Source organism: Polypterus senegalus, chromosome 13 (assembly GCF_016835505.1).
Source record: "Polypterus senegalus isolate Bchr_013 chromosome 13, ASM1683550v1, whole genome shotgun sequence".
Classification (NCBI taxonomy): Eukaryota; Metazoa; Chordata; class Cladistia; order Polypteriformes; family Polypteridae; genus Polypterus; species Polypterus senegalus.
In genome coordinates, this window is record NC_053166.1 from 116,839,701 (window position 1) to 116,865,490 (window position 25,790).

The 25,790-nt window shown below is 39.5% G+C and overlaps 1 protein-coding gene across 1 annotated transcript in view; it reads right to left on the minus strand.

The window, feature by feature from the left end:
• unc5a (unc-5 netrin receptor A) overlaps nucleotides 1-25,790 on the minus strand; it is an 863,267-nt gene that overhangs the window by 264,010 nt on the left and 573,467 nt on the right. The window contains exon 2 of the mRNA XM_039774735.1: nucleotides 10,237-10,380. Within this exon, the coding sequence (XP_039630669.1) occupies nucleotides 10,237-10,380 (144 nt within the window). The remainder of the gene's footprint in view (nucleotides 1-10,236; nucleotides 10,381-25,790) is intronic.

Sequence of the window (25,790 nt, forward strand, 5' to 3'; positions counted from 1 at the left end):
GCATTAAATTTGTAGCTGTTATATGTGTTCCATATTGTCTTGATGCCCGCTGTGGCCTATAATTGTTGCAATGCCTTGATAATTTGCATAACAACAAGTATGTAAACTCAATGATGGAAAAAGTTGACTCTCCACACACACAACACTTACTGAAAATGCTTAACTTTGTGAGCCTTTGTGATTTTGCCTGAATGGATGAGTGTCCTTCAAGCACACTTTGGAAATACTGTATAGTATGCTTTTTATAAATACAGTAAAGTTACGTTGCTGATATTTTTTAATCTTTAAAGCTATTGGAGCAGAGAGGTAGATGGCTGAATATGCAGTCCTCATGGTATTTGCCTATAAATTAAGAGGTCCACAATGTACAATAGTGTGTAAGAGCGGGCCTCACTGAGTTGGTACCCTTGTTCAGGCCTTATTTATTTTTTACCTTGGGCCCAAAGCTGCCTTTATATACTTCGGCCTCCAGTGGCATTGCTTTGCAATAAATGCATTCATCTACTTTCAGTCCCACTTAGTTCAAATTGTACAGGCCTTTTGTGAGTAAGTGAAAGAGGGTCAACTAATGGGATGATGCCTTATCTTGGGCTGTCTTTCATTGAATGCATCTCTGAGAGACTGTGACCCCCTCACTACCCTGAACTGCATCGAGTCAGTAGAAAGTGTTATATTATGATATGCTGAGGCCCAGTTGGGACTGCATTGCAAAGATGACAGTGTAGTTAGAAATGGGAATTGGTCTGTAAAGTGCTGACATTAAGATGGTTCCTTGTCTGGCCATGTCAGTGAGCTGCACCATTATTACTTGGGGATGTCAGGATAATGAAAGGACATTGTAGGGCTAATATGTAATAAAATACTCAATATATATATGTAGTGATGGGCAGATGACCATGGGCTGACTTGTCCTTTAAATAAGAAACAGAGCTCAGGAGTGCAGGAGCACAGCAGCCTTCTGTAAGAGCACTAGATATGCAGCCCCAGAGCTTCTGCACAACATATAGGACCTCAAGAGAAGTATTTGGGGTTGACCTGGAAATACATGGCAAATGGTTTTATAAAGCTGCTCCATTTTCACCAGTCCAGTGAACTTAAAGTCAGGAGGAAGAATAACAAAGATTCACCAGGAAGACTGAAGTTAGACCAGAGTTAGAAGTAACAGAGTTCGTTAGGCTAGGTTAGTGTGATAAGCAACCTGACCAATAGGCATGGCACCAATTATACTTTTAACTCGACCTATGGGGGCAGTAAGTTCTCTCCTTTGTCTATTCTCTTGTTGCTTTGGTTTGTTTTGTTTTCTTGTATTATTGATGTCTGTAATAAAAAAAACCCTAAACTATCCTTTAATAAATTATCAGAGGGGTTCATTTTGGGTTCTGGGACAACTCAAGAGTGTTTTCTTCAGCCATAATGATTGTATTTCCTTTTTCCTGCATTTATTACATGGTGCTTTTGGTATAATTTATTTTTCAACAGCATGTCATTTTGTGTTATTTTCTTACTATTTTGTATTTGTAAGTAGTGCGTAATGCAACTGAGCTTTGTAGTGGAAGTACCGTACACTTTATAAGGCTAAATTGAGCTGAATTGATCTAATTCACCGTGACTTCTTGAACCAATTGTTGTTTGATGAGATTGTTATTTAATGTCTGCCTGATCGTGACGGTCCTTATAAATAGTGAATGATCCCCTCCTCAGTTAACATGATGATGTAGAACCACAGTCCTGAAAATGTAGCTCAGGATGCAAAACAATGTATGTGAGCAGCTTTATTCCTTGGCCATGATTTGCAAGCATTATTCTCAACAGTAACACTGATATTGTGCAACAGTATCCCAGATTATAAATTCAATGGAGTAAAAATAAATCCATTCATTTCCTGTACTGAGCATTGTAGGGTTGGGAAAAAAGTGAATTATTATCATTTCTAACCAAGAAAAAGAACAAGCATGGTTAAAATATACATCAGAAACTACACTTAACTGAATTAGAAACATAAATTGAAATCAATGTGCAGATATGAAATTCAGTTTTGTGTTCATTAGAGTACCATATACTGTAGTGTCTCACAACAAAAAACGAATGTCTCTTGAAAAAATATGTACCACCAGTAAATAATTCAAAATCTTTATATATCCATTTAGTCTGTTGGACAGAAAGTATCATTAAGTAGAACCTGTGGTTTACTCCAATTTAAAATAGAAAGAAGCAACAGAACAAGAGGGTAAGTAAGAAGAAGGACACATGCGTCTTTTCCCCAGTAAACATTAATCTACTCTCCGATGCACAGCTGCAATGTAATTTAAGTGTATTTTTAATCCTAGAAGTGCTTTCGCAAGCAATTTTATAAAATGCTCAAATAAAGCAGAAAAGAGGACGGTGCCTTCAAGGCTGTTTATTATGATTAATTAGAGTGGAGCAAATAATTGTTCTGGTGTTCAAGGAAAAATGGAGAAATCTACTCAGAATTGAACTTTTATTATTATTGTTGCTGAATATTTTATCCACGGTGACTTAGAAGAACCATCCAGCATATTCTATGTCCTAGTTAAATGGTGCAATACGAGTGCAATGTAGTAGAGCTGTGAGGAAGAAGACCTATCCACTGCACCACCGTGCTGCTCAGTCTATAACAAATGAAGGTAAATAATAAATTTAAGTGAGCACATCAAGAGATTCCAACTGATATCTCACCTGAAGGCCTGTAGGGAGGCCATTAATGCATACTTAATATTTTATACAAAGGCCTTCTAAGAAGGCCTGCATTAATAATATCTTATATGAATCCCTGAATTCATTGCACCAGCCCAAAATGTAAAATTATTATAAGGAAGATGAGGACGCAGGTGAGGCTGCTTGCTGTCGCCAATCCCCTTATGTTTGCTTTGAGCTTCATCTGATCTGTCTTGTAGCACTGACCTTAATTACTTTCCACCAATGGTTCCATCTCCCTTAAGAAAATCCCTAATAAAGTTGGCCCTACCTGCCCATCAGCCTCTTGCTAAGGGTGGCACTCAATAAGGAGAAAGCTTCCCATCATTTATTTCCTCTGCCAGGAGCTCCAAAAAAATGATGGGCCAGCTCAGAACAGTAATGATTAAAAAAAAATTAAGCAGAATTGAACACTCCGTGACATTTAACTTAATTAAAGTTGATTAAAAATCTCAGGGAGCAGGGTGTGATGAAGGGGGGGGGTATGGGGGGGCTGGTTTTGTGTAATATAATAGTGATATAAATTCCTTGGTTCTTATTTCACATTCCACAATGTTAAGAGCATTTCTTAAATAGTAGGAAACTTACGAAACAACTGGTTAGCACTGTTCCTGTTGCTCAACTAGCCATCCATCAGCCTGTCTGTGTATTTGGCATATACTGTACAGTAAATCTGTTCTGAAGTTTCTCTTTTATCAGTTTACACTACTCTGAGGCCATTGTTCAATGCCTGATCATTACTTTTTAATTATTTAATCTTGCCACCTAACACCTCACTTTTTTTCTTTAGTTCCAAGCTTCTTGCAGTAGTTTCCCAGGAATGCTATCTTCTTGTCTCCTCATGAGGGAATAAGCAATGGAACGGACACTGAGTAAATTAAGGCTAACTTCAGTCAGGATTAGTGCTGCCCTTTCTTTTTAAAGCTTCTGTCTGCACATTTTACTGAAGCAAATGTTTTCAAGCTAAATCAAGCTGCAGTAGATAGGTTGTTCTGTTAAATGGATGACCATATAGACATATATGACAACATATAGACAGAGGCCTTCCAGTCCTACCGAGGCATCAAGCACATTGGCACTTGTCATAATCGGGCGCTCTTATTCACAAGAAATATCTTCAGTCTTCTCTTAGATGTTATGATGTGCAAATTAGTGGACCCGCATTTCCCCTTAAAATCTGTTCATTTGCCTAACTGCAGACCATCAATCTGCTTATTGCTTATGTTACTCCCACCTTAAATCCTTCCTTTCCCTGATCCTATTGAGCGCTTTAAACTCCTCCATCAGTTACTCCAAAATGGTAACTCAAATCCTTCAGTTCCCCTCACTCACTCATTCCCTGCTCCCGTTAATGTGTTGCCATTCCCAAATTTGATCCTTCTCCTCAAATCCCTCAATTTCTTTTGGTCACCCCACCGCAATTTTTCTCACTTCCACATCTTGCTTTTCCATCCCCAGTCCTTCATTTATATCCTTCCAATTCCCATAGTCATCCCAACCCAACCCCTACTCACCACCTCAAGTCTCCCATCCTCCACTCTCACTCTCCACTTGCAATTTCCTATCCCCTTCTCTCATTACCCACCTCAAATCCTCTTATTGCCTCACGGCTCAAATCTGCCTTCTTCTAAACTCCCCATCTTAAATTGTCTTTCCACCTCATTTCATCCATCATTCAAACTTTGCACCTCAAATCTCTTATTTGCCACTCTCACTCTTCACCCTCACACAAACACAAACACTCTCCATCCCCAATTCCCCATATAACACTTTTACTGTCTACCTCAAATCCTCCCATCCTCACAAATCCTCTCTCATTTTTTAATGTTCTGTCTATACCCCTTTGTTTGCCTTTTTAGCAAAGCTTTTATTGTTTTGTTTGTTTGTCCATTATCAGTTTAAATCTGGTCTTGCCTGAAGTTCCATTGACCTAACCACAACACTGCCCTTGAAAATTGTCTGAGTGCTCTCTTGAAAACAATTTGTTAAAAAAAGGTAATTTCCACTGGGAACTGAATATAATGATATCTAAACCCTCCTTTTATGTGAGTCACACAAAGCCTCTTTATTAAAGGTGTGTCCTTGGAAACCCAATACAATACATGACAAATGCAGTTTTACAAAAATGTGTCAAAGATTATCATTGTGTAAAAGTATTATATTATTGATGGCTCTAAATTGGGAAAAATGTAGCATTATTCAGAATAATAAAAAATGCTAAAGCTTACAAACCAAATCACTAACTGTATACAGCCTTAAAGTGTTTATATATATAAAACATAACTTTTTACATTTTTTTTATTAGATGTTGGTAAAACATCTAGTAAAAGTCTATTTCTGCAAGGTAAATGAATTTTCTTTGGCTGTAGTAAGTCATATTTTTTAGCAAGTTCCAAGTCTTCATTCATTTAATTTTTTTTTAATCAGGTGGTATTGTAAATAAGAGTTCCAAACATGGGGAAACAATGGTGTTGATGAGGCCATTGGGAGGAGTTCAATGTCCCAGTGCAGTGATGGGGACAATGTGCTACAAAAATGGTGACATCCTTCAGATCAGACATAAAACCAAGGTCCTGACTCTCTGTGGGAATAAAAGATCCCTGGGTGTCTTTCAAGAAGAGTTTCCTGATGTCCTGGCAAAAGTGCAGACCACAACCTGCTCCATTCTGGCCACTAATCCTCCCCTGTACCTTACTGCCTCTCACTCCTTTACCACATAATAGCTAATCAAGTGATGAGCATACTGGCACAACTATGGCTGCCGTCACATCATACAGCTTACACATTGGTGATGGTTGAAGTGGTTCCCCACTGTCTATAAAGAGTGCTTTTATTGGATTAGAAAATCACTAATACGAGGTGTGACACAGTAAACATAATCAGAAAAAATAACGATATTTATTGATGAATTACAGCATTCTAAACATTGTCACCTTCTATATACTCCCCCTCCTGATCTCTACACCGCTCCATACATATCTTCTACATAGTTAGGGTTAGGGTTGGGGTTAGCACAACTGTTTGAACAAACAGAATGGGTAAGACAATTGATCTAAGCGACTTTGATGATGGTATAATAAGTAGAAATGTTAGTTTCACTTTTTTGTAAACACCTGCCCTCCCTTGAATTTTCATAAACTACAGTTTTTGGGTTTTACAGAGAATATAGTGATAAACAAAGAACAGATTTGATTTGAATACACAATGGGAGGTCTGATATTCAAAGGTACTCCTTATGAGAAGAACCTAGAAGATATACTGGACTCATCACTATCAACATTTAGACAGTGCACAGAAGCCATTAAGAAGGCTAACAGAATGTAAGGTTATAATAACAAGATGTAAAGAATACAAGTCAAAAAGAGGTTAATCTTAAATTAATGATTGATATGCGTAAAATTATGAAGGAAATTAATCCAGCGGATCTAGGCTGTTAACTTGAAGGTACACAGGGGCACAGTTGGAAACTTATTAGGTGTAAATTTTGCACAAACATTAGAAGTTTTTTATTCACACAGAGAACCATAGACACATGGAATAAACTACCAAGTAGTATGATAGAGAGTAGAACTTCAGGGATCTTTAAACTTCAGCTTGACATTATTTTGGAGAAATCGGGTGGGTGGGATTGACAAGTTTGATAAGCTGAACAGCCCATTCTTGTCAATAATTTTCCTAATGTTCCCATATTCATTTAACGAGAGCAGTTCTGTGGGTAAAAAAACTTGTTAATGAACCGTCAAAAGAGAATGTTCAGACTAGTTCAAGTTCATAGAAAGGCATAAATACTCTGATAATGATACTCAGATGCTGTGCAGAGGAGCATGTGCATGTACAATATGTGGTACCTTAAAGTAGTTGGGCTACTGCAGCATAAAACCATGACAAGTGTTCACTCCTGTCAGCTATAAATAAAAAGATAAGGCTACAGTGAGGAGATTATCATCAAAATGAATTGGAAAATGTTGGCTGGTTTACTGAATATCGATTGCTGAAACATGAAAGCCATGATTTAAACGTTAGAATTAGATACAATCCACTTGAATCCTTGGTTCTAACCTGAATGCTACAGGCTGATAATGACAATGCATTGGTGTGGGAATGATTACTTACCACACATTAGGCCTCTTGATACCAAATGAGTGTCATCTAAATGCCACCATGCATCTTTGCATCGCTCATGCCTTTATGGCCACAGTCTATCTTTTTCAAAAGGATACATCCAGCAGGATAATGTGCAGCATTATTAAATAAACAGCATCTGATGCTGGTTCCACAAACATGACACTGATTTTCTTTTAGTCCAATGACCTGCACAGTCCCCAGATCTCAATTCAAAAGTGTACCTATGGGTTAAGGGGAACATGAGGTTTGTATTATGAAAGTGCAGCTGAAGGACTTGCAAGGAGCTACACGATGTTGGACCAGATACCCAAAGGAATGCTTCCAGCACCTTGCTGAATCCATGCCAGAAATTTCTGCTGTTCTACAAGCAAAGCAGGTTCGGTCCGACTTGCTACTAGATTGGTGTACCTGATAAAGTGGCTGCATAGTTTATGGGGAGATTCTAATAACACATACATTAAATGGTAGCAGAGGTTGTGAGAAAGGTTTCTCATCAGTATTGAACCTTATATTTAGCTTTTCTAGACCTTTACAATACATAGTAAAAAAAGAAAAAAAAATCCTCTTTAAATTATCATTTATCTGTATAAGCTGTCTTTGTGATACTGAATATAGACATAGTACTGGAAATGAATGGAATAACTCTTAAAAGTAACAGAAAGCTCTGTTCCAACCATGTTTGATCATTTATTCAATTTCGTCTCTCTTTACCCTGAAGAGAATCATTAAATGATGCACAATTAATCATCAGTACCATTGATAAAGTGCTGTTTTCATGATGAGGTGTACATCAGAGGCATACATTGCTGATGATTCACTGTACAGAAGCCAAACGAAGCTAATTTACAATATGGATGTCAAATTGACTTTACTGCATTGAATATTTATTGAACTTCCATGTCTAGAAGATATTTTTTATTACAAAGAAATATAATTGCTTCATTTATTGAATTTTGTGCCATTTCTCACATCTGCTTTTATTTCTATTTACGCGTGTAATTTTTTATCTCTTTTTTCTTTTTGGATTTCTTTATGTTTCAATTCCCCACCTCCCCAAATCCCCAAATCCTTACCCTTTCCTTTGTTTCTTGTCTTCTCTAATTAGGTAAGAGCCCTCCGGTGCTGCAGTCACTAGTTACATGGGGGATACTTTTTTCACTTGTTGCCACAGCTTCTTTACTGTGGCATTAATTTGCTTTCACAGATTTTATTGTTCAACCCTCTTCCCCAGGGCTTTTTGTGTGATTTGTGGTCTTTGACTAGTTTGGCTTTTTAGGTTTTCTGACTTTAGACGAATCCGTTCAGTATTAAAGATATTGAAAATTGGCAAATGAACTATTGTCTTGCAGTTAATTTGGGTCCAGTATACTTACTCTATTCCAGTTCTTTGTTCTTTTTTATTCTGATTTTTATACATCAGGATTTCCGAGACCTTTTTTCATTTAGTATTACTGGCTTTTGGTATATTTCTAAGTTTCTGAATGATTATTGCATCTTTGGATTCTTTATAGAATAATATTAAGGTAAATTACTTCAAACATTACAAGTCTGATGTTGAGTAAGATGTTTTTATGGTTTTTGGCCATCTCTGTTCTGAGTATTTCATAACAACAATGACTCTAGAAACACTAAACAGTCGCATACTGCAGTGCATTAAATCAGATTTATGAGACTCTGTGAACTTCTCTAGTTTCATGGGATCTGCTGTGGCAGCAAAGATTTATATACAGCTAATCTAAGTGTGTTTATTCAGTAAACGTCTTGTTTGATCAAAATTTTGTTTATAGCCTATATACTGTACAGAATAAATAAAAGGCATATTTTCTGACTTATTTACTGTGGATTTTTTAAATTCAGCGTTAAAAGTATAATTAATTATGTTTGTGTGCTGCCAGGGGAAAATAAAAAAAATGGCAGTGACAAAGACAAGAAAAGTGATAGAGATTAACGGGGAAAACTCCACTCGATGTTTTGAGCTTAGTTTGGTACTGGAAACCTGAACACACCAAAACAAGTCCAAAATGAAACCTGAAACTTTGAATTGGAAAAAAACAAGCAGTTCTGACTAACAAAAAAATGATGCTTGCTACAAATCACTTTCCCCTAGAGTTATCCACAAATGTAAATGCTTTCTGCTGTGCATTACCATCTTTTATTGTATCTTAATGATGATGTTACAATTGATACAACAGGCAACAACAAATATACACAAAATGACAGTAGCCACAGAAAACAAAATAGAATACAAATGTGAAAAAAATATGAACTCTTACAAAATTAAGTTAAAGTCAGTAAGAAATAATAAAATGAAATGTGCAAGGTTCAAAACAACAAGAAATAAAATAAAAAAAAAATATTGAGAGTGAATGCAAATTTTAGAGAAATAAATTATTAAGCTTCAAAACTGCAACAGTTTGATGTATACATAAAACTGATTAACTTGCTCAAAAAGTTGTGCGAAATTTGTTTCATGTAAACCACTTGTTCAGGTTAACTGTACTGATACAAATGTGCTGCCAATGATTTTTATTAGACTGTGGCGGAAGGCTGGGGCTTATGCTCAGTCGGGACGCCTGGAGGATGGAAGGACTGGGAATGGAGCAGTACCTACCCTGGAACACGAGAAGGCAGTCGCCCTGGTGGGTGTTGAGGCCACGGGAACAGAGCTTGGAAGCTCAAGCCTGTGGGGACTCGTGGCCACCGCTAGGGCGTGCATGTACATTGGTGCAGTGGAATGTGCAGAAGTGCTGCAGGAAGGTCATCAGAGAGCACCCGGACCACATCTGGGTGCATTATAAAAGGGGCCGCCTCACTCCATTTAGGGAGCCGGAGTCAGGAGGCAGAGGACAGAACTTGTGAGAGAGGAGTGGAGGAAGCTGAAGAAAAGATGGAAAGTCAAAGGAAAGTAAAAGGACCAAGTTGTTGTATCTGATTTGTGCACTGTGTGAGGTGCTGTAAGGGAGAGAACTAAAAATAAAAAGCATGAGTTTTGTCAGTGTGCCTCTTGTGTCTGTCTGTGTTGGGTTGAGTGGTCGCTATGCACTCTATCATTGTCACATAGATAAATAAATTATAGTTGACAATTAGAGAAGAACAGAGTCCAATATTTTTTGAAAGCTGAGGGCTTAATTAAAATGATAAATCCCTCTGCCTCAGGGGCTCTGGACGAAATATTAAAGCATTCAGGGTGTGGCACAAGACAAATTTCACTTACATTGGAACAACACAATGTTTGCTGGGTTTTAAACTGTCCTCTGTGTTAGGAAAGCAGGAGATATTCCCTGGGTGTCCAGTACAGTTATCTAGGTAGTCATAAATATATACACATTGTATATGTACTGCATATTTATTGGGTTTACAGGCTTCCTTTGCCCATGCTCTAGGTGGTGGACTTACATGCAATCCGGACATAGGCCTTCTGGCTTTTCTGTGTCCCTGAGGTACTCCAAGCCACACACTGACACCAGAATTCTTCCAAACCAAAGATCTTCTCCACTTGCTGTCTTGAAATGTCAATCTTTACTTCCATGACAGGCAATCCTGTTTGACAGAAAAATTGCAAATATTTAGAAAACAATTAAGATTTGCAGGTTAATAACTAAAGCAGCCAGTTTATATGACCATTATTGACATTTGTACAGATTTACAGCAAAGTTCTTGCTTATATGTGATAATCATGCAACACATAACCACTCTCTGGCTCTTTATCAAATTAGAAATAATAATGAATAGTATTATGGTGTGCATATATACTGTATAAATATACAAAGATATATTTAAATATTTGATCTTCTAAACATATCTTTTACTAAAAATTTTAATTTTTTATAAATTTCTCTCAGAACAAAGCTCTATTATAACTAACTTGGTATAATCAAGCACTACGGCACATGAACTTACCAGTTTCCTTAAATGCAGTGGTAGTTCATGTGCACCCTCACTACTTAGAATAGTTGCTGACTGTTATTGATATTGTACGTGCTGTAGAATGCAAAGTAATTATACAAGAGTGCTCACTTTTTTGTGCACACTGTAATTACTTTAATGTGTTTTAAAGCAATACAATATAATTTGCTCTATATATTATACACAACATGAAGTAACATCTTTAGACACTGAAATGCAGATTTAAAATAGTGTAAGAAATGCTACATAGAATCATTTGGGTTCACACTGAGCCATACAAAGAGCTGAGCACTGAAGTAGGGGTTGCAGATGGAGAGCACTCGTGAGGTGGAGACAGTGGTGTGAATGTGAAGGCAGTTTAGAAGACAGATAAAAGCACGTAAAGTTGCATTAAAGTAACCGTAAAAGATTAAGGTGGTGCAACAGTGGCTTTGTGGGCTGACCAAGTAAGAAGATGGCAGTTTAGGTCATGGAATAAACAACACTTTTAAATGCCTTCTAAATCCCTAAAGAGAAAGAGACATTATAAATTGGGACACTTAATAAGAGATTTGTTAGCCTCATAAATGCCACTATAGGACACTGTGGGTAGACTTAACAAGATTACTGGAGAGAACAGCCAGTTTGGCAAGCCCCATTCACACTCTTTAATATGACGCACCTGCAGAGAAACCTGGTACCATTAGGAGGAGTTCCTCAGAGGCACCAACAAGTTTTTGAGTGGTGGCCAGGTAACCCAAAAAAGCTCCTCTCGATAAGTGTACTGGAGAGCATCGTATTAGTGGGTAGCTGGTGATGAGGGCTCTAGAAAAAAAAAGCTGGCCACAGATGTGGAGAGAACAGAGATGAACAAAGCAAACAGGAAATGGTCAAGTGGATCACCCACCACATGTGCGTGTGTGTAGGAAGGCAGAAGGCTTAGTCTGAAACACGATTGAAGCATCCGTCGACGGCTACTTGTCCGTCTCTGAGGCAACCACAGGTTCACAGCAACACAGAGGCAACTGCAAGCTCAACACCTTTGCATACAACACATCTGTCACCTGATGGGTGATGTAGGGAACATTATAACTTGGCCACTGACCTGTTCCCGACCCTGTCTGTTTGCTATGTCTGTGTGTAGTGGAGTGGTAGCTCCCACTGCAATAAATAACCTTGCTGTCCCTGTTTCAAGTTGAATAAAGCTGGTTTTCCTGAAGTCTTTAAACTCAGCCTCATCTTTTGGGTGCAAGGCAGCAACTCACATGGTACTATATATATACAGTATATATATATATATATATATATATATATATATATAAAAATATATATATATATATATATATATATATATATATATGTATGTGTGTGTGTTTGTATGTATGTATGTATGTATGTGTGTGTGTTTGTATGTGTGTGTGGAATTCTTCAGCTGTCTCCAAACATGAAGGAGGCTGTGTGTGCTTTTTTAAAAAGGAAAGATAATGTAGGTTTAAAGGGTCACTGTAGTCACAATATCAGAATCAAATATTCCCTCATTACTATAACCACTTAGCTTAAACCTTAGTTTTAGGGAAACAGAAGCAGAACTGCTGACTGAAAAAAAAACAGTAAATGAAATGTAAAACTGGTATCATTTGATTAGTCATAACTTTGACACAAAACAGCTTGTGGCCTCCAGTTTGCACATAGTCAATACTGTCCAAAGTAAAGTCTGTCTAAGACTCTGTTATTTTTAATAATAGAGGTACAGTAAGTGCTATATTTGGTACTATGAGCTATGTCAACATTAAATTCTTTTCAGGCAGTTTAAATCCTCCTATTTATAAACTGCAATTAATTCAAAATGCACTGACAATGATCATAACAAAAAGTGAAAAACAAGATAATATGTCTGCATTGCAGGCTGTGTTTTGAATGGATTTAAAACTGTTTTTCTAAGCCTAAAACTGTGAATCATTTCATTGTCCTTTACCTGACGGAGTTTAGAAACTCTTAAAAGCACACAGAACATCAGGCTCTACAACCAGAAGATACTGAAATGTTATATTTCTGACCACAAATAAAATTATATTTGGAAGCACAGCTTTACTTAGAATGGCCTTTCATAGTCACAGAGTATGTGGGTAGTTAGAATTTATTGCACAAAGAACAAACAAAAGAAATGTTTTTGTACCACTGAATAACCAGCTAAACAGGAATCTACAAAACATATGGATGAGAGTGATACAGCCATCATCTTGACATAGCTTTTGAGAGCTGTGTAATGTAAAGGACATCTCAACCAAACACAGAAAAGAAGTCAAAGTTTTTTGTATTGTACTTATTTGTAGCCACTAAAAATCATTGAACAGTGCTCAAAGGAAGAAGAACAGCCATTCATCTGCCTCACTGGCAGAAAATAGACCCAGGCAAGTGATTTACTGCCGAATAACAATATCAAGGGCTATTAGATCAAAGGAAAATGCAGTATTCAAAGTATTATGACTTGTGTCTCACTCATGAACATTTGTCTTCCTTCTATATATTAAAATGTGATAAAGTCAGCCAACTGTTTAATGCTGGCTGTCACATAGTCTGCCCTCTGTTCACAGCAGGTTCTAAATATTTTCAGCTTAATTGTGGTTTAAGCATACAAATCAGCATGGGCTTTGTTTTAGCAACAACACAATAATATTTTATTGACTTCAAGCATTATTGATAGGCTCACTAGTTCCTTTATTTTATAGGGCTTTTATGGCAAATGTGAGATAAAGTATCACATAATCTACAGTTACAGGTATGAGGAGGTCAGTTTGGGTAAGCAGCTCATTCAGCACCATTCAATAAGGCCGTCAAAGTTAATCACAGATCCTAATTGGATCTACTAAGTCAGGATTTAATTGCTGATGTATTATACCCATTCTCCACTACTCATGCTATGTAAGTGTCACAATGTTGACCTTATAATCCGATTTTAAGGTAAGATGGTATGAGCAGTTCTCTCCTGCTTCCCTCTTCTCAGTCTTCTCCTTCCTCACTATATCCTTCTGCTGTTACCTCCGCTCCCTCTCTCCCATCCATTTTTCTTCTATAGTCTTCTCTGCTCTCCCTTCTTTTGACCACTTCTCCTCTCTTGTTTCTAATACGGCCACAGATACCCAATGCACCTCTCTATCCTCCTGCTTTGACAATATTTTTCCTCTCTCCACCAGGCCTGCATGTGAAAGACCCTCCTGCTCCTGGTTTTCTGAAGCACTCTGCAATCAACGGACCAAGCTCAGGACAGCTTTAAGGAAACGGAGGAAGTCAAAGTCTCAGGCAGACCTGGCTAAGTATCAATACCTTCTTGCACCTTTTACTTCTGCCACAATCAACAATTAGGTTAACATTCTATCAGACCAGAATTAACAGCACCACTGTCACATGCTCACTTCTTAACCCTCTTCTGTCTCCTCCCTTTGTTTGCTGATGACTTTGCCACTTTTTTTCAGGATAGGGTGGCTGCTTTTAGCAGTCAGTTCTCACCTTTAGTTGCCAACCATTATGCCTCCTCCCAAGCAACACCCAACATTCTCCACATTCTCTCCACTCTCTGCCACTGCTGTCCCCGACCTTCTCTCCAACCACCCCATTACTTGTCCATATGACCCTATCCACTCACATCTCCTTCAGGCCATCTCCCCCTCCCTCATTCCTGCAATTACACACACATTAACCCCTCACTCAGCTCAGTCACATTTCCTACCATCTTTAAACATACTCTGATAAACCCACTTCTCAAAAAACTAACACTTGATCCATTCCAAGTTAACAATTAAATGCCTGTCTCTCTCCTTTCCTTTCTTTCCAAAACACTTGAATGTACTGTTTCTAGCCAGGTCTTTTCCTACCTTATACAGAATGGATTGCTCAATACCATCTTCAGCTTCAAGAGGAACCACTTGACTGAAATCGCTCTAGTGGCTCTGGTCGTCCAGCTACGATTTGCTATAACATGTCATCCTGATCCTTCTAGATCTCTCCTCTGCCTTCAACATGATCAACCACAATATTCTTCTTGCCACCCTCTCTGATCTTAGCATTCATGGGACTTTTCTCAGATAGTTTGAGTCCTACATCTTGGTCAGGTCCTACAGTGTGTCCTGGTGAGGACAATTGTCAAGGGCACACCAGACATGCACAGGGGTGTCCCAAGGATCAGTGCTGGGTCCTCTACTTTTTTCTTTGTACAACATGTCACTGGGCTTCTTCATCCAATCCCATGGTTTATCTTATCAGTGCTATACTGATGATACACAGCTGTACTTGTTTTTGCCTTGTGAGGACAGTTTCATCTAGAGCCTCTGCATGTCTTACTGATATTTCAACCTGGATGAAGGACCATCATCTACAGCTCAACCTGGTTAAACCAAGCATCTTGTGATCCTCAACAGTCACTCTGTTTAGCTTGGCTCACTGTTGTTAACACCTGCCAAGTCAGCATGCAACCTTGGGATGGCGTTTGATGGGCAGCTTTCTTTTCCTGACAAAATTTTTTTTCCATTTCTCGTTCATTCAGGTTTACTCTGCACAACATCCGCAAGAACATCTGGACTACTGCAGCTCACTTCTAGTAGGAGCACCCGCATGTGCTATCAAGCATGTTTTGTATTTAATCATCCAAGACTGGGCACATTTCACTCCTCTTTTCAGGTTGCTACATTGGCTCCCTGTAGCAGCATGCATTAAGTTCAAATCCCTGGTGCTTGCCATACAGTAGTCAATGGGTCAGCACCTGAGTATATGGAGACACTGGTGAAGTCCTATACTCCTCACAAACTCAGGTCTGCCAGGGAACATCGTCTAGTGATGTCGCGCTTGTGTGGTATCAAGTCTCAATCTAGACATTTTTCCAGTGTAGTTCCTAGTTGGTGGAATGAGCAACCCACCTCTCTCCGAACTTCCTTCTTCCTCAAAGTATTTAGGAAACAATTGAAAACCTATCTGTTCCATGAATATCTAACTGACTGAAAAAAATAAAACTTTGCTATGTGATTTCTTATATTGTTGGTTGATTTGTTGTTATATTAAGTTTATTTTTTTAAGTTTATTTTTTTTTTATTGACTGCGGTGGGCTGGCACCCTGCCGGGGGTTTGTTTCCTGCCTTGCGCCCTGTGTTGGCTGGGATTGGCTCCAACAGACCCCCGTGACCCTGTAGTTAGGATATAGCGGGTTGGATAATGGATGGATGGATGCTTTATTGATAATTTATCCATGATTGTAAATGTATTAGTTATGACATCTTTTCACTTGTGGCAATCAACTTTTGTTACCTGTCCTACTACACCTGCTGAACAAACAGATCCTAGCTTAATGTTACTTGATTGTTTGCCTGTTTTGTAAGTCACTTTGGATAGAAATGTCTGCCAAACAAATAAATGTAAAATGTAAATAAGCATAACACATCAAGACATAAAAACAGGCTTGTTTCTTGCTATCAGAAAATTGTGAAGAACAATATAATACATATCACAGGATCAGTGATGTGTCAATAATGAATACCTCACCATAAATATGTGTATTTACAGAATAAATAGGCATAAATCAGTGGCACATATTATATAGTGTTCCATATGATTGTAATAATGTTAATTTCAATGACCTGACACCACCACTATGGTAAGAAGCATTATTGAGCTAATGGTGAACTCAAATCAAGATCAAGAAGGCAAGCATTATAAATAAAAGGTTTTTATTACAAAGGAAGAAAAGATAAGAAAACATGAAAAGAACAAGATACAGCAAATGGAGGAAACTAACAAAAGACTGAAAGCTGCACAGGGCTTATCTGTATAGATGATTCATGCTAGCTGTTACTTAGGGTAGCTGATCCACTTTCTCGCCTGTACTCCCACAACAGTCCATGTTCACTTTGCTCTAAGTACATGACCAAATGCCTTCATACCCTCACCTCTCATCCTTTGAGCTAATCTCACCTCCCAAATCAAAGCTTACAAACCCTGGAGCTGGAATTTAAGTACTGAGTAGTTATAGGCATGCACCTTCTGTCAAACTGTCAATCAAAATGATTAATGACCTTTAAGCCCCGCCCCCTATGACGTCATACCGGACGTCCCGCCCCAGCTGATGCAAGACCGGAAGTCCCGCCCCGTCGCCTCCTGATGACGTCACTCCGGAAAGTCCCGGCCCCTCACGTGACCTCTCTCCTCCCCCTTTGGCACTGCCCCCTGGCGGCGGTTGGTTGAAGGGCCCCCTGTCCCCGCCCAGACCTTGCCTTGAACCCTCCTCCGGCCCCTGATTGGTTCTCCTTTCTGTCAAGGGCAGTTTGATGGATGTCTGCCCCTCTTTGAACCCTCCCCTGGCCTCTGATTGGTTCTCCTTTCTGTCAAGGGGGTTTTGATGGATGTCTGCCCCCTGTTTGAACCCGCTCCCACCCCACACCCATCTGCCTGCCCAGGAAACTGTCAAGGGCAGTTTGATGGATGTCTACCCCCTCCTTGAACTCCCCACCGGCCCCCACCCACTTCCTAGCCCCCCTCTCCCGAAAGACACGCCCGGGCAAGTGACAGCCTTTACCTCGACAAGCTCAGACATGCCCGGGGCCTGTCCTGACTAGCTCAGACATGCCCGGGGGCTGCCTCGGCCCCCGTCCTTTCTCTGGCACAAGCCCAGACAGGCCCAGGGCCTGTCCTGACCGGCTCAGACATGCCCCAAGTCACCCTGCACCAGTCCCAGCACGTTCACGAAATTAAAATCTCTATCTCATCTTGGCCTCTCTAAGTCAAGCTGCTTTTTTGTCCCTCACACAGATAACAAACTGTCAGCTGGAAGACACGGTCTGAGTCAGGCCGCATTTAACCATAGGCGCCCCACACTTCCCGGTCCCCCACACCTCCCAGTCCCCCACACTTCCCTGCCGAAAGCCTAAAAAGCTAAGCATTTTGTTCTCGGTTCTATCTATGATTTTAATATGAACACGCCATTAAAATATCTATCTCATCTTTGCTTTATCACTTACAGGTCCATCCTTTTCCAACTCACAGAAATTCCTCAACCAACATTGAATCAGGTTTCCCAGTGATAGACTCTGCAGTAAAAACATTCTTAGCAATGAAGCAGGTTTGTCAGAAAGAAATCAAGCAGCCCAGCTTTTAGCCGACCCCCTGCGAGGAGGCCTGTGTGCTCTGTCTCTCTCTCTACACACACACACAAAGTAAAGTCAGGTATGGGAGGACTCTGTGAGTTCGCTGGCAAACAACTGAGCCCGCCCGCTTCGAGCACCCATCCCCTTTGAGACCATAAGTCATGAGCTCTACTTCATTTTTAAAGTGAAGTTTAGGTTCCGGCAGGGATGCTTGCATCCTTGAGCTGTGCAACTCATAGGATGACTCCCACGCCGCTGAGGAATTCTTTTCTTTGAAGCTGCTTATGTCATTTTTTTCATCTCTTTTAAGGGAGTTTAGGATCATCCCTTATCTGGGCAACTCAAGGTCTGGCGCAAAATATTCGGATCTAAATAGAGAAAAGGACGCAGACCGGTGTGCTCTGTCTCTCTCTCTCTCAGAGCGCAGACACAGGTTGAGACAGCCCCTGCTGCAGCGTGGAGCGCGATCGCCTTAGCAAAAATGTTCACCTATATACAGAGCTTAACCTTAGGGTTTATTTTTCCGGGGTCTGTCTAAAATCAGACAAAAGACACTTACTAAAAAAGAGCAAAACCCTAATTTCCTTAATTACATTGTCCTCCTGGCTGAGTAATGAACCATGTCCTGTACTTTCGAGAGGCCGGCCCATGCCTGTCATCCCTTACACTATATAGCATGTTTGGTTACTCTTTTTGTAAGTATAATATAATGAAGTATCACTACACTGGTCAAGAGAGACGGATTCCACATTTGTTTTTGCTTAGCTCCTTTCTATCACCTAGGAGCCTTTTGACAAAAGAAACCTCTCTAAATACACTTGTGCATTTCAACGGATATTTATAAGAAATCAGGTTTTCTACCTTATCCCAGTTTTGTACGTGCATGTAAAAGCACAAATTTTGATATTTTCTGTCTACTCAAAAAACTGAAAATATTTCTATTAACACAAATGATAATTAGAAATCATTTTACTATTTTTAATTAAAAAGTTAAAAACAGAAAAGCCCAATTATGATTTTTGTTTTGTCATGGGAGGGCCCTAGGGTGACACTTTTCCCCTTTATACTCTTACTTATGTAGACCTTAAAACATATTCTTACCAAAATAGTTCATCACTTCCCAATTCCTGTAACATCAGGTAATTAGACAGAGCTCCATGACAGGCAAGAGATGATTATAGGTCAAATACACAGGGTCATAAAATAAAATAAAATGTGAACACCGCGCAGACCTCTGCCCATGACGGATGGATCTTTTAAAGTTAAGGAATTTTTAAAGATTAGCTTGTAAAGTTTGAGATAACTGCTAGTTCAGCCCTTTAAAAATCACACCTAGTTAAATAATAGGCAGTAGTTCCCTTTTAAATCACGTTTGAGACGTCTACAAATCTAGCCTGGGCTGTATAATTTGTAATTATATTACTTAATATAATTTGTATAAAATCGATCTAAAACAAGCCCTTTTCTCTTCAAACTCACCCCACATTTTAAATACAGGTATCTTCAGCTGACCCTAAGGAAACATCTTGTGGAAGCAAGCGGCCCGCATGGCTCAGGGAGGGGCTGATGGTTCCAGCAGGGGCCGAATTCACACTTCAGCTAAATCAGGTTTCTCAGTGACAGACTCTGCAGTAAAAAACAGTTTTAGCAATGAAGCTGATTTCCCAGAGAGAAAGACCAAGCGGCAGACCCTGTCAGCTTTTAGCCGACCCCCCTGCGAGCAGCCCCCTGCTCTCTCTCTCTACACAGAAAGTAAAGTCAGGCTCTGCAAGCACCTCAATCGGGGGAAGGACTCTGTGAGTTCGCTTGCAAACAACTGAGCCCGCCCGTTTCGAGCACCCACCCCCACTGGGTGACCCTCGGAGAGCTCACCGGCTGCTAGTCTCAGGAATTTGTTAGGATTATGTCATGTACAAACCTAAACTTTGATTTATCACCTTTAAAGACATGGAGCAGTCTCGTGCTACAAACGCCTTGTGTCTCTTTTTAACACTTCTGCCTGTAAAAGCTCTCTATTCCTTCTGTGGCCTCGGGTTTAATAGGGGCTTGCACCCAGGCTAATGAACAAGGTCCTGTACATGTCGAGATGCCGCCCATACCTGCCGTCCCTTACACTATATAACATGTTTGGTTATTCATTTTGTATGTATAATATAATGAAGTTATTTTTAAAAGTAACCCCACACCGCACAAGAGAGACAGATTCCACGTGTGTTTTAGGATTTGCTGCGATCAGTGATTTTTAGTGTTTTGCTGAGCTCATTTCTATCACCTAGGAGCCTTTGGACAAAGGAAGACTCTGTAAATACACTTGTGAGTTTAAACGGAGATTTATAAGAATGCACAGGAGGCCGTAGTGAGGTGTGCTGGTTTAACTAGAGGCAGGGGATGTAAGTAGCCCTTTTTTGCCCCTCCGAAGTTCATCGAACTAAAATCATGTTTTAAAATCAGCAGCTTTAGCTCATGCTAGTGACCTCGTAAATGGGAGCCAACCGCTCAGCACGCTTGTATAGCTCACAAAATAGCAGAGCTAATTACTCTTTCTTCTTAAACTAATGATCAGATATTCGGGTAATTCTTAATGAAACACTAAAGCTTAGTGAACAAAAATACATGTTCAGTAGCCAAGTAAAAGACCGGTTGCTTTAACATGAAAATAAAGCATCTTTAGAAAATAAAGCGTCTAAAAGCATCTTTGTAAAGGTCCGATTTAAAACGTTATAAGAAAAGCCTTGTTTCCCAAAGAGTTCTTTGGAACCATCAGTGCCTTTCTGATCACATCCACCCCAAACATAGCATAGAACTTAATTTCTGTACTCCTTTTAAATGAGAATAGCCAGTATAAAGTCCCTAAAGGAACCGGAGACATCTGATATCTTTTACCCTATATGTTTTCTTGCCGCCCAAGTCATTCAGATTCTGCTTACAACACAAATGTACGATTATTTTTCTCAAATGGCCAGTTCTTTGGCCTGCTAATCATGAAAAAATCATATTTTATTCTCCTGACACTTTATTTGCATATTTTATTATACCTACTTGTATCGACATTTATCTATCTCTATATTTATTTTTCTGTATCAGAAGGTAGTTTAAGTCAATTTGTTTTGGGTTCAATAGATGTATTTTTCATATTTTCGATTCTTGTTTTCTTTTTTTCACATCTTCGAGTCCCCTTTTTGTTACTTCGCGCCCTAGCGTGGTCAGCCCAGAGTTTGAGAGCCACTGTTGTAGGGTTTTATTGGTAAAACACTCTGCGGCATTTCAAGCTAAGTTAGATTCCCTTGTTTATTCAGCCGTCCATCGGTGTTCCATTTTGTTATAAATTGTATTTAGTCTCTCTTTATTTACTAAGCATTTTATATGATGATTAGAAAACAGTTATCTTGTTCAGGCTTTACTTTAAATCAGCATTTTCATCAACAGGTTATAAACACTTTGGTACTCAGGGGTCTTTGTATAATACAGCGTTTTAGAAATTCTGTGAATGCTTGGTAATAGCCTTCCATTTTACAGCAGTTATGAGACCCTGAAAATAAGAACGGTTATAGGAGGTTATAGGAACCTGTACACTACAGGGCTGATGAGGATTAGGCTTTGGACACGTTAGGCCAATCAGGATGGAAAATGTTTTTAGTGAATAGTTACATTATATCTATTATAGGCGTTAGCACAAGGATTCAATTTTACTAAAACTATGAGGTTTTATTCTTTCTTTTAGGTAGTCCAGGTGACATAGGACGGCTGTTATGGAAAACTGCTTTCCCCTCTGTTTGTGAAAAAGCATCCTTGGTTTTAGTAGCATTCAGGGTCAAGGGACGTAAGTTTGAACTGTGATTCCAAGAGTCAACAAGTGTCTGCAATCTTCTTGAATACGAGTCACAGGACCTGGGTTTGTGCAGGGATCATAGTCACGGGCAGAATTACGCTAGACATTATTATTCCAAAATGAAACATTGACTCGCCCTTATCACAAAGATAAGACAGTACAAACTAAAATGTACAAATACTAAGTGACAGAGGAGATTAAAAACATCTTAAGACCGGATCACCCCAAGCTCACCGCACACTACAACAGAACCTACGTGTTCTGCGGTATATTATCAGCTAAATGGTCATCTATGTAGGCAGTTCCACGGGATGGCAAAGAGTTGGGGAAAACATTATTGAACATCGGCTAGTATGAGGCTGACTAACATGAGCGGTTATTGTTAGAATCTTACCTGGCACTAAAAGTCAGGCTTGTGTTCCTCCTGATTCAGGAAGAACATTAAATATTGGAGTTTAGAATATGAACTAGACTGATAAGGACATGTGTGCCAAAATTAATAAATAAAGTAAATAACCACATGAAAAAGTGGAGTGATTACAATTTGAAAAACTGCCGTGATGTATCAAAACATTTGAAATAAATAATAAGCTTTTTTGACATGCGCAGTCCGGAATAGTCTGAATGTGTCTTAAAGAGTTCATTTTTAAATAAAACTTAAAAGGCAAATTAAAAATATTAAATCTGAATAAAACACAGAAGTATCATTTAATGATATCAATTAGGGTTAAGTATTATCAAGCACGGGATCTATTTATCAGGTTTATTTAATTTAGTTATAAACAAAATGATTGTTGGCATTTTGCTTTGAAATGAACAATAGTCTGATAGAGCTTTAAGAATTAGAATGTAAGACAAACCTCTACACTCTATAACAAAATGTTGCTGTTCCAATAGGAATATCTCGGATGTCTGTTTTATTTTAACCTTTTGACAAGAAGCCCCTGGTCTTGGAAATATACCACCTATGTTGAAAATGAACAGCGCCGACATGCTAACTAAATAGATATAATCTAAGATATTTTAGAATATGACCCTAGGCGCTAACCCCATGATTCTGACCAACTAAAGGGTCTTCACTTCATTGTCCAACTTCCTGGTGCTATGGATCTTGTAATGGAGACTGCAAAAGATTCTCTAATCTTTACTCTGTAATGGTCCATATGACGGAGATCTAGCGCCTGGGTCCGAGGGTTAACGGTCATAGGACATGATGTTCAAAATTCAACTCGGGTTTTCAAATGAGATAGGACGAGTGCGCGTGTGTTCTGTATTCTCTTTACTGTATTCACTATTCACAACGACCATAACCCGAGACCTTAGGTTTTTATACCGAAGTACCTTTCACTGACCCGAATAAGAGACATCCATCAAAAGACTCTTGACAGTTTCCTGAACCAATCAGGCCGGTGGGGCGGGAGTCGCTTTTCAAAGAGTATAAAAACGTTTTCAACGACCCACTATCCTCGACGGTGAAAGAAATTAGGGTTTAAAAATCAACTGGTCCTTTATTGGTCATTTTCAAAAACAATCTAAAAATTCAGAGAGGTTTTACCAACCACTTCAAAACATTACAACTAAACAGCGTGATTAAAAGCCGACAAAAAACATGTGATCTCACTGAAACATTCAGTTCAGACACTTCATCTGATTTTCCAGTTCGTATACCCTAAGGTCCATCAAACCTATCAGGTCCAGAAAATGGCATTTAGAGAAAGCCTTGGCAATTTCACGTATTTTTGAGTAAGAGTCAGCGTCCGTGTGATAAAGGCTTACAATCGACTCCTGAATAGAATGTTCATTTTCTGGTCAACAGCATTTTGTAAAAGCTGGTGAAATGGCAGAAAGATGTGGAAACCGCCCAGAGTCTTGATGACCGAGCTCCTGAGCCACGGTTTGTGGAAAACAGATAGTCGCTGTTGCTGCTGAGCCGAGCAGTCTCAAATAGACCCGTAGGCTGTGTCTGGCAGGGTCGGTCTGTACAACATCCCTGCCGGTACTTTTAGGTCCCGATCCGTTATTCTATCCGGCAGAGCCGCCATCCAACACTTGCCCAGCTTCAGTGCCTTTCGAAATGTTTCACCCAGGGTCCGTCCGTTTGTTCAAGGGCCATGCCCGCATAATCCCCATCCTTGGGTGATAGGTTCCAATCGGCCGGAGCCGGGTCGTCCACGGCCTCTTCTTGTTGCAGGGCCTGAATGGCTCTCCCCTCAGACCCTGCTAGGAACCCCGGAACATCATGAGCAGGTACAAAAATGTCAGGTACTGCGCGGTTCTCCAGGAAACTATCCGACCAATATAGATCACCAGGGGCAGATACCTGAGGCTCAGGCCCCTAGATCTGGGCAGTTGAAGGCATAAGATGGTCCGTCCGAGAAGGCTGGTCTGCAGGCTAGCTGTTAGGCGCAGAGTACTCGGAGTCGGGCACGATAGCCTCAGGTCAAAACAGGCCGTCGTAGGGGACCGTCTGGTCCGTAGACCGTCGTGGCTGATCAGGAACATAGCTGGAGAGATGCTGATTGTTAACCGTTCAAAACACGTCGTTGAAAACGTTTTTTATACTCTTTGAAAAGCGACTCCGCCCACCGGCCTGATTGGTTCAGGAAACTGTCAAGAGTCTTTTGATGGATGTCTCTTATTCGGTCAGTGAAAGGTACTTGGTATAAAAACCTAAGGTCTCGGGTTATGGTCGTTGTGAATAGTGAATACAGAAAAGAGAATACAGAACACACGCCGCACTCGTCCTATCTCATTTGAAAAACCCGAGTTGAATTTTGAACATCATGTCCTATGACCGGTTAACCCTGCGGACCCAGGCGCTAGATCTCCGTCATATGGACCATTACAGAGTAAAGATTAGAGAATCTTTTGCAGTCTCCATTCCAAGATCCATAGCGCCCGCAGAAGTTGGACAATGAAGTGAAGACCCTTTAGTTGGTCAGAATCATGGGGTTAGCGCCTAGGGTCATATTCTAAAATATCTTAGATTATATCTATTTAGTTAGCATGTCGGCTGTTCATTTTCAACATAGGTGGTATATTTCCAAGACCAGGGGCTTCTTGTCAAAAGGTTAAAATAAAACAGACATCCGAGATATTCCTATTGGAACAGCAACATTTTGTTATAGAGTGTAGAGGTTTGTCTTACATTCTAATTCTTAAAGCTCTATCAGACTATTGTTCATTTCAAAGCAAAATGCCAACAATCATTTTGTTTATAACTAAATTAAATAAACCTGATAAATAGATCCCGGTGCTCGATAATACTTAACCCTAATTGATATCATTAAATGATACTTCTGTGTTTTATTCAGATTTAATATTTTTAATTTGCCTTTTAAGTTTTATTTAAAAATGAACTCTTTAAGACACATTCAGACTATTCGGACTGCATGTCAAAAAGCTTATTATTTATTTCAAATGTTTTGATACATCACGGCAGTTTTTCAAATTGTAATCACTCCACTTTTTCATGTGGTTATTTACTTTATTTATTATTTTGGCACACATGTCCTTATCAGTCTAGTTCATATTCTAAACTCCAATATTTAATGTTCTTCCTGAATCAGGAGGAACACAAGCCTGACTTTTAGTGCCAGGTAAGATTCTAACAATAACCGCTCATGTTAATCAGCCTCATACTAGCCGATGTTCAATAATGTTTTCCCCAACTCTTTGCCATCCCGTGGAACTGCCTACATAGATGACCATTTAGCTGATAATATACCGCAGAACACGTAGGTTCTGTTGTAGTGTCGTGAGCTTGGGGTGATCCGGTCTTAAGATGTTTTTTAATCTCCTCTGTCACTTAGTATTTGTACATTTTAGTTTGTACTGTCTTATCTTTGTGATAGGGCGAGTCAATGTTTCATTTTGGAATAATAATGTCTAGCGTAATTCTGCCCTGACTATGATCCCTGCGCAAACCCAGGTCCTGTGACTCGTATTCAAGAAGATTGCAGACACTTGTTGACTCTTGGAATCACAGTTCAAACTTACGTCCCTTGACCCTGAATGCTACTAAAACCAAGGATGCTTTTTCACAAACAGAGGGGAAAGCAGTTTTCCATAACAGCCGTCCTATGTCACCTGGACTACCTAAAAGAAAG